Source organism: Glycine max, chromosome 10 (assembly GCF_000004515.6).
Source record: "Glycine max cultivar Williams 82 chromosome 10, Glycine_max_v4.0, whole genome shotgun sequence".
Taxonomy (NCBI): Eukaryota; Viridiplantae; Streptophyta; class Magnoliopsida; order Fabales; family Fabaceae; genus Glycine; species Glycine max.
Window position 1 is genome coordinate 47,772,090 of NC_038246.2, and position 10,913 is coordinate 47,783,002.

A 10,913-nucleotide genomic window follows, 5' to 3' on the forward strand; every position below is an offset into this window, starting at 1 on the left:
TACGTGAAGATCTTTGGTTTTCATATGGTTTCTTTGACGTATAGATTCTCAAATATTTTGTATTTCCATGGTAATATAAATCTAACATAAACAATTTAGCATTCAATACTTCAAAAATATATTACATGCAAGGATATAGATGTTAAAACTTTTATTTTCTTGGGTCAAAGTAAAGATAAATTAACAATGTAAGATTTTTATGTATGTTGTCAATCAAACAAAAACTCTCATGTATAACAATTGGTAATTTTATTGATTTTTATAATTAATTTGAAAGTGATAATAATAATAATTTTTATTTAGTTAAGTATAAAAACATTTACACTACAATATAAACCTATTAAACTAATACAAATTTCCAAAATTATTTTTTCTTTTTTTCTTCTTATCATTTTATTATTCTTGATCATTTACATCTATCGCTTCTTTATCGTCAAAAAAGAAATAGAACAAAAATATATTAGATTATCGTTAAGAGTATAGTTATACTTAACGATACGTGCCAGTGGGTCAAAATTATCCGTATATACTTGTTTGATTAATTATGTTTGAGAAAATTAATTAAGAAATTTACTGGATAGCTTATAACTTATCAAGATTTGATATTTTCTTCCTGATATTTAATTTAATAAATAATATATTATATAATATGATATTTATAACGAAAGTATATATATATATATATACCTTAAGTGTTATACTTTTCTTTCTTTCTAATATTTAAGCACACAAAATATTAAAATTAATATATTATATTAATAAATTGAGTAGACTTAATCTTGTTTCATATATTATAGGTTTGTTTAACTCACACTTAAATTTAAATAAATATCCTATCAAAATATCAAGGTTGAGTAAGAACAAAAATAAATATTTTTAATCTAAAGGATTGACGTGTATAAGATTTTGTTATATTTATATTAGTAAAATAATTAATTTAATGAGAAAATCTATGTTTAATTCTACTATTTATAATAAGTCAATGACAATCACACTTTATGAGTGAGATTAATCTCTATTTTAGTAAGTAGGAGAGATATTCATGATCTCTGACTTAGGACTAAAAAATAAGCCTCCTCAACTTATCCCATATAGACCCGTAAATAAAATCAATGAAACTACTTAGAAAGTAAAAAAGTTGAAGTTGAGTTAAACATAGTAGATGAATTATTATGAATCTTTTGATATTTTTCTTCTATTTGCACGTATAGATAAAAAAAACAAGTTGTTGTTATATATGTAAAAAAAAAAAAGTAGTAACAATTTTTAAGAGTTTCATGGAGAAGTATTTAATATAATACATTTAATTAATCAATTAAGGAATGTTGGATAAATTTTATATTTTTGATAACAGATATTTTCAATTTCATCAAGTATTTTTTTTATCCTCAACAATTAATATTTGTTTTTCTTTATTAACTGGATTGTCGAAAATGAACAATTTTTTTGGGTACATAATGAAGAAATTGCATATATGAAAATACATGAATCCTTCAAATTTTATTTAGTCGTTTCGGTAAGATGCATAGCAGCTAAGGTTGAGAAGTGCAGTTAGGCCACAGAAGAGGCTTGCGTGATTGATAAATGCGAAATTTTGTGTTTAATTGATAGTCAATTTTGATTAAAATGATTAAAATTTTTCTATTTTACTGTTATTTTTATTTAAATAATGAATAATTTAATATCATTGTAATTTTTTACCAGTAGGATTCAAAAGAAAAAAATTTCAATGCTTTTGAGAAAAATTGATACAAAAATTTAAAGAAAAAGTCTTGAAGAAAAAATTGGAAGATTGACACAGCTCGTTAAGCGCAAGATAGACCCAGTGCGCTTCCTTTGCTTAGCGTAAAGAAGACTCACGAAAAAGCTCAAAGGCACCTTTAGCACGACACTAGGCTGCCACAACGACGGCGCGGAAGAGGCACCACAGTGGTGGCACGAGCTTCACCGGAAAACTAAAGAGAGAAGAAATGAAATGTGAAAAAAGCCAAGAAAAAAAGACAACATCACCATTGTTGTTGGCGAGACAAACCACGAAGTATAGGCAAAAATAAGAGAGAGAGAGAGAAAAAAAAAGGACATAGAAGAAGAAGAAAGAAAGGAGAAGAAGAGCATGAGAGAGAACGAGGAAATGTGTAATGTGCATAAAGAAGGAAGGAAATTTGGCGCGAAATTCTATTAAAAGGGAGGGACACGTGGCTCACAAATCGCACAATGAGGGAGGCAGGCATAGCACAAGGTTGAGGAGGGAGAATACAAGGCTGGAGGATTACACGTTGTAGTATTATTCTGAGGTGATTCCCTTCCCCTGTTCTCTACTCCTTCTCTGGTGAGAGCTATTTTCTTCCCCCTTTAATCCTTCTCTCATCTTACCCCTATGATCTTGTTGTCGGTATACGGTCGAGGAGTGTGCCGCGATCTTCGTGCTTCCTCTACTTCGTTGCATCACTGTTATTGTAGCTTATCCTAATTTTGTTCTCTGATCATTGTAAACAATTGCTGCTGTAGAATTGAATTGGTTGTTGCATAATTCAATTGTAAACAATTGCTGCTGCATAATTCAATTGTTTCAAAATGAATGGATTACCTTGAGATCCTTCTTCCTTCTCTGGCAGAATTGTTAAATGGTGTCGCCAAATTGATTTGTTTTCTTCCCTTGAGACCCTTGTCTCTTCTGTGCATTAATTTTTAGGTATCTTTCTTTTTTCGCTTTTTATGCATTGCTATAATCTTTTTGATCTAATGGACTCTCTTTGAGAGACCAATAAGTCATACAAACAATTTTTTTATTTTACTCAGTGATTTTTTTTTCCTTTTATTGTTTTCTCTTTTTTTTCTTTCATTTTTTTTCGTGTTCTTTACTTCCTTTATTTTCTCATTTTTTATTATGTTTTCTTTCTTTTTATTATTTTTTTTCCTTTTTTTTGGTTTTTTTTCTTTTTCATTTTTTTATACGTCTCTTTTTTTCTATTCTTCTCTTTTTTTTACCGCTTTTTTATTTTACCTTTTTACTGTTTTTTCCTTTTTTATGTTTCCTTTCTTTTTTTTTTTCTTATTTTTCTTCTCCTTTTTTTTTTATTTGGGATCCAGACAAAATACAAAATTAGGATCTGCCACATCTAAAATTCTATTTTTAATATTATAGTTAGAGTGAAAAAAAATGTTTAACGGTGCAAAACAAAGACTAGTATGTCACTGCAGGACAACTAAGAAATAAGAATCCGTCTTGCAAGAGATGAGATTTTTTTTTTTTTTTGTAATGGTGGGGTTGAAATTAAATTTATTAGTTTGGGGGATTGCTTTGATGGTGACAGTGATGATGGGTACTTATGGTAAGGCACGCGCAGTTCTCTTCCAGAGCTTTTTGAAACAACAAAGAGAATAAATATGATTGTCTCCGCTGCACGCCCCCATCTCTTTCTCTCTTCGTCTCACAAACCCAAGATTTTTGCACACATTTCAGAAGGAAAAAGACCTACCAGAATTTTCGGTAATTGTCACTCCCACAATCATCACCTTTTACCCTTTTCTAATATAGTTATATATTACAATACGCAACAATCTCCTATGTGACAACTTTGTAGCAATAACATCATTAAATATAATCATGCATGCCATGTCTATGTGAGTACTCTGTAGAAATTCCTTAGCTGCTCATAAAGTTCATTAGAAAGTGTTTTTGGTATGTGTCATTATTTTTAAAGAAATAATATTGATACTAGTATTTGTGACAAAGAAAGTTGGTAACAAAATTTTGTAAAAGAATTTGATTGGTCTTCGTTAGTATAATTATTTCCTTCCAATTAATTAGGTTTACTTTTTTTATAATTTAAATTCAAGACCTTATTTTAAAAGATGAAGTCTATTATTCGAATGACTTATTGGTGGTATATACCATTATTCACATTAATGTTTTTTGATACTTTTTTTAGTGTTATAATAATTGAGTTAGCATATTTTAAATGAAAAAGAACAAAAAATTTCTGTTATTACTGTTAATGTTAGCAAGCACATGCTACTGTATACAACTAGCATAGGAAAGATATTGGCCAGACTATGATATCAAATCAACCTCAGAAATCCCCCGAAGCTTATTTGTATTCTACTTTACGAAACCCCATGAGGATATTGCGCTTTTCATGTATTGAGCACATCCACTTTGTTAGATTTCTTGGTTTTTACATTCCCAAGCCGAATCATTGTCCCTTTTGATTTCCCACCATATTCACCTCCTTATATTCTCCCCCCATTCTCCTATCCTATCCACAACACTTCTCTTCTCTAGCTATACTTTCTCTTCAGCTCTCTTTCCAATACCTCGTTCAATAGCTCCAAGGTTCTGAGTTGCAAGCTAAACATGGGTGAGATAGCTTTACCAAATGGCATTAGCAATGGCAATATTAATGGAGTCAATGGACAAAGCCATTCTCTGAATGGCTACAGGAAGAGTTGTTGGTATGAAGAAGAGATTGAAGAGGACTTAAGATGGTGCTTTGCTCTCAATAGGTACATATATGTCTATTTTTTATTTTTTTTTTGTCCTTAGGCAACCCAATTAGCTTGTTAATACCACATTAGTTAGCATTTTGCTTAACTGTTTAACCAAAAACAAAACTTGTCCCAGCTGGTTGTATTTTTCATTTTGAACTCTCCATTTTTCTCATAAGAATAGGATTAATTAGTCTTCCTTTGACTGCTCTTTTGGCCTTTTCGTGTTTCATTTTACTATTAGTTATTATTTCTTTGTTAATGATGATTTAAGAAGATTCATGAAAAGAATAGAAGCCACAAAACAGGAAGGTAAAAGAAGCAAGAACTTTTTTATTCGGGTTTGATTTGAGTGAGACAAAAATACAGTACAAGTTGTCTGCTACAAATGCCTATAGTTTTCTTGGCTGTGTATATCACGGACATTTTGATGATTCCAGCTTCTCATGCTAGGAAAAAGTAAAGGGATCCTAAAAGTCATTAGTTCTTTTTGCTCGTGGCCATGAAAAAGGCAGACAACAAATAAATGAAAATCAGTTAGCTTTTTCATTGCCAAGTCCAGCACTATTATCTGTTTGATATAATATACAACTATAGCACATATTTTACATATCAGAGTTTTTTTTTTTAGAAAAAGAATAATATAGTAGCATTTTTTCTTTCTCTCCTCATTTGTTAAAGTGAAAAAAGTTTTAAAAAAAAGTTTTACGTGTCATTCATGTGTTACTTACATGCAAGAATAACTTATTCTTCTATCTTTGGTGCGGTTGCAGTATATTGCATACAGGAGCTAGCCAGTACCAGGACATTGCATTGTTGGATACAAAGCCCTTTGGAAAGGTTCACATGTTCATACAACATAAAAGTTACCTTAACTAATCATGAACCAAAGTTAAACTAGCCTCTTATTAGGTGCTCAACTTTGTTGTGCCCTTTTTCAGGCTTTGGTAATTGATGGAAAGCTTCAGAGTGCAGAGACAGATGAATTTATCTACCATGAATGTCTTGTTCATCCGGCTCTGCTTCACAATCCTAGGTACCTCATTTGGACTCTTAACAATAAAAAAAAATATGTTGAGATGTAGATAACATTTTTAATTATTATTTTTTCATTATCTTTTGTATGCCATGTTTTAGCCCAAAGAATGTTTTTATTATGGGAGGAGGAGAAGGCTCTACTGCAAGAGAATTGCTCAGGCATAAGACTATAAACAAAGTTGTAATGTGTGACATAGATGAGGTAAAATCTCCTTTGTATAAAGTTAACTCTTCATTGTCTATTTATATACCATGGAGCTCATTGACGAGTTAAAAACTTAAAAATTAAAATCCATGTGCTTGCTCGAGCAGGAGGTGGTGAATTTCTGCAAATCGTACTTAGTTGTGAACAAGGAAGCATTCCGTGATCAGAGACTTGAGGTCGTGATCAACGACGCCAGGTTTGATAATCAAATAGTGTATCGTGATTATTGTGTCATTCTTTAATTATATTTGCCACTAAGTTGTAAATTTGTAATTATTGAGTGTCTATGTTACAGGGCTGAACTAGAAACCAGAGATGAGAGCTATGATGTGATAATTGGCGACTTGGCAGACCCAATTGATGGAGGTCCTTGTTATAAACTTTACACCAAGTCCTTCTATGAGTTGATTGTCAAGCCCAGACTGAAGCAAGGTGGCATATTTGTGACACAGGTATATATAAGTCACTAATACTATGTATCTTTACTTTATAATAAAAAAATGAAATATAACTAAATAACAAGTCTGTTAAATTCTTATACTTGTTCAGGCAGGACCAGCTGGAATATTTAGTCACACAGAAGTGTTTTCATGTATCTACAACACCTTGAGACAAGTTTTCAAGTGTAAGTGGTCTTCCCAGGGAAAAGAAAGTATTACTTTTTTTCTAATATGTTTTTCCTGGTTCAATATAATGCTCTTTTGACATCAAATTCACCTTTTCTTTTGTTTGCAGATGTTGTGCCTTATTCAGCTCACATCCCATCCTATGCTGATATTTGGGGATGGGTCATGGTAAATATTGCTGATGATTAATTTCAAGTTCTTGTTTAGTTCTGTGTTATGTATATTTAAAGAAATGTTTCCTAAGACAAATTTTGCATATGTAACAGGCTTCAGATTCTCCATTAGACCTGAGTGCAGACGAGCTAGACCTCAGAATGAGACATAGGATTAAGGGGGAAAATAGATATCTTGATGGGAAAACATTCACATCAGCCTCAACTTTGAGCAAAACTGTTCGAAACTCGTAAGTGGAACTTAGTTCTATTCTATCCTCTTGCAATTGCAATTATTCGCCTATGATATTCTGTTCTTGACACACACACTTGACACTATTGACAGGCTGGACAATGAAACTCATGTATACACAGAGGAAAGTGCTAGGTTCATATATGGCCATGGCAAGCATGCATAACCAACCAAGCTTGAGAAGTAAAATCAAATAGTAACACAAAAAAGAGACACACAACGCAAGTGAAAAGGCTTTCAAGACTTTATTTTATTTCATCTTTTATGCATTTCCCTTTGTTTTTTTTCTTTTGGTGTGTAGTTCACCTGAAAAGGCTTTACATGATATATGAATGGGCTACAAGCGGGTCCTATTTTGTGCTTCTTTATGAATCTATCAATATTCTGAATCGGAATCACTTAATCAACAACTACTTTAAAAAAAATCACAGTTGAGTTGCTACCACTTTTCACCTTTCTCCTCCTGTGAAGTGTTCTATTTGGGTTTGCCGTATTAATTTAGGGATTGAGAAATAAAAATTACAAATTGAATAAGAAAAGATACAAGATTAACACAAATTTAATACTTTGACTATTTTATTACTAGGCCAGTTCATTACTTTTTTATTCTTGTAACTTTTATTATTTAACCTGTAATTTCAAAACGAAAAAAGAAAACATGTACTAGTACTTTCATTTTAAAAGGAAATGGTCGAGTGAACTCAAATTATAATTTAATTAACATAAATGGGGAGAACTACAGCATTAAAACCTGGTTGCTTGTTCTGTTTCCCAAGTATGAGGCAGCCTCAAGCATATATGATTGCCAAAGTGTGCCGTTGGCAAAAAGTTATTCCTTTTCATAATATTTTGTCGTTAGTTTTTTGTTCCACCGACAAAGTTTATATTCTATTTTACATGTGAACCAACCAAACAGTTGATATTTTACATTATAAAAAAATGATATTTTATATCATATCTCGGATATTTTAGATACACCTTTATTTATTGGTCCATTCCCAAGGCGTCATAGTGTTACATGTGTCGCCACGGGAGGCCAAATATTTACCTCCAATAATGGGCTTATTCCAGTTTAATATTGGGTGTTGTTAGGTGCATCCAACATTTTTTGTTAAAATCCAAAATATTTTTGGCTCGTTGTTTCTTTTAAGTTGTTTTTTCTAGCTGAGTGGTAATTCGTAAGTAAATTTTTCACATACGAATAAACTTGATCTGTATGAATTATACAGATGAAGTTGATCCGTCAGTATGAAGTTCATCTGTATAAAATATACAGATCAAGTTGATTCGTATAGTTTATACGGATGAAGTTCGTCCGTATTGATTTTTTGGTTTTTTTTAATTATTAATATGTTAAATTACTCATTTGTGCATTAAATTTTTTTTACGATTACAAAATTTAATATATATTAAACTTTTTAATAGAACACATTTTTTATTTATAAAAAAATATACGGATTAAATAATTCGTATGATTTATATCAAAATTAATTGTCACAAAATTTATTATTTAAATTTACACGCACATTAAATGTATATTAAAAATTTTAGTGTTATGTATAACAATATTATTTATTTTATAATATAATTGGCTCATTAGCTGAGTTAGTTAGAGCGTTGTGCTAATAACTTGAAAGTCTTCGATATCCGTATGAACTATACGGATGAACTCATACACATCTGTATGAGTCATACGATGAACTATATCCGTATGAATTCATCGTATATGACTCATACGGATGAAATGACAAAATTGAAAAAATGCAAAATTACTAGGTGTACCAATAATTTTGCTGGGTGCGCGTATCAGTTCCCTTTAACATTTTGCAATACCAGAAGCGAGAAGTTGGCAATTGAAAATGGGCCCGAACATGGATTATGCGTAGTGGTGCCTTAAGGTGAAAAGAAATGAAGAGCCTGCATGCATATCGTGTTGGCCTGAAGCAAAATAGCCAGTTTTAGCCAGGCTACTACAATTGGGACATTGAGTAAACTAAAGCTAAATATTCCTTAACGATTACATCAATTAAAATGCAAAAGTTGAGTTATTAAGGTTCGGTTTAAAAAGATGGAAAAGTCTAAAAACTATTATATTTTTACCATTTGGAAATTTTATAAAAGTAGAGGAAAAATTAAAACATATATATGGGACTCACAATTTTATCTTTCCATCCAAATTGGGAGGGGAACAAGGAAAAAATAATGTTATATTGTGTATTAAAAATATAAAAAAAAACATTTTTATTGAAGATATTTATGTCATTTTATATAAAAAATTACTTTTTATACAATCAAACAAAAAGAAAAGAAAAAGGTTTGAATTTTCTTCTTTTTTTCTACTAAATAAAATTATCTCATTTTTCATTTTTGCCCTTTTCTTCTTTCTTTTTCTTTCGTTTCATTTTCTTTCATCGACCATACGTACCATAAGTAAAGGCTTGCTATTAATATCATATCTTTACCAAATAAGATGATACTTTACATAATGTTTAAATCATCAAAAAAGGTTACATAATGTTGATTCACGTGGTTTTTGTGTACCTAATGTCTTGTATTCTACTTTTACCCTACTTATTTTCTTGCCTCTCCTTTTCCAAGTCTCCAAAATATGTTCTTATTAAGATGTTGCAATATTTACACGAACCAAGACTGTCAAAAAAGAAGATGATGTTGCAATAATAATGTTTTTTCTTCTTCTAAAACTAATTTCAGGAATTGAGTGTAATCTAAACGTACCATAAAGCATTAAGCATCTTAGTTCTTTAATTATCTCATCATTTCCCCTACGAAACCCTGATTAAGAATTTGGAATAAGAGAGAATGAGGAATTATGTAGAGCACTTAAATATCAAGACTAAGATCATATGATCTATCAGATTACTATTCATACGTTTAATTGTAACCTTGCGATCATTTACTTGTTAGGTGCTTGATGTTGCCCCCTTCCATTGTTCCCATAATTAGAGAAAATGTCCCCTGAATGATTTATTAGAAAAAGACTCTTTGCAGCAGTCAGAAACTGAGTGAAAAACTACGCGTAAATTTTGTAGCACGAAAATGATGTGTTTCTCTTTCTGACTGCAGCATTCTCTTGCTCCAAAAGATTCAAACCCATATTTTATGAATTTATTACGTTTTTCCTTTTTAGACGCGTAGCCCCGTTTATATGAATACAACAATCACAAAGTATGTTTTTAATTTTTATCATCTGTACACTTCCGGCACGGCCAAGTTTACAATGAACCAACCTATAATTAAATCAATTAATGAGATTTTTCTTAGCGATCTCTGTCTTCTTAGAGTGGTTTGGTCATCAATGACAGGCACATTTACATAAGAAAGAACGATGCTAAATTAATTAGTTGTATTTGCTGTTTCAGACAAAATACGTCCTATCCTTGCGTTATCAAACCCAATTATTTTATGTTTTTTTCGGTGCTAATCTAACCCAATTATCAAATACCAAAAGAAAAATATAGTATTGTGGTTGTCATATTTTGTTATATTATTGCCCATCACGTTCTTTGGTACATAATTGGAGCCACACATTCGTCATCACCCAACCATCATGCTTAGTGTCAGTCGCTGTTAATGTAATTTTTGGGGTAACTAAATATCTTTTAAGTATTTATTCAATATATTTTTACAGGACGGATCCAGAAAATCATGGAAGGGGGACGGAATTTCTTTTACTTTAGGGTGGATTTGATTTGAAAGAATAAAAGAGATATGAACACATGAATTGATATGAAATGAGGTGAAATATTTGAATTAAAGTATAATATAGAGATATAACTCACATCAATTTTTGAAAATTTTCATTTTAAATACAACTAAATGTAAATCAATCCAACACTACTTTGATTAATTACTTAAATATTTAACTTCTAACAAATAAATATTTCATACTAATTTTATTTATTAGTTATATATATAAAATTAAAATTAATTTTTATTCGAATGATATAAGAAAGAAACACATGTATTTATATTCATATTAATTTTTTATTTCAAGTTTTAAAAGATTTTTTTGGTCTTACAAGCACAATAACAATTAAATATACAATAATCTTAATCTCACAATAAAAAAAGAACAAACTCATTAATAATAACTAAAAGTGATCAAATTTTATAACAAATATATATAATAT

The 10,913-nt window shown here is 30.4% G+C and overlaps 1 protein-coding gene across 1 annotated transcript; it reads left to right on the forward strand.

The window, feature by feature from the left end:
* Nucleotides 1-4,098: 4,098 nt before the first annotated feature.
* Nucleotides 4,099-7,126, forward strand: LOC100781850 (thermospermine synthase ACAULIS5). Its single transcript, XM_003536489.5, has 10 exons — nt 4,099-4,506; nt 5,262-5,328; nt 5,430-5,524; nt 5,626-5,728; nt 5,839-5,927; nt 6,027-6,183; nt 6,281-6,356; nt 6,467-6,525; nt 6,624-6,760; nt 6,856-7,126. The coding sequence occupies exons 1-10, from the start codon at nt 4,358-4,360 to the stop codon at nt 6,926-6,928; spliced, it is 1,005 nt and encodes a 334-aa protein (XP_003536537.1). The 5' UTR covers nt 4,099-4,357; the 3' UTR covers nt 6,929-7,126.
* The last annotated feature ends 3,787 nt before the right edge of the window (nt 7,127-10,913 follow it).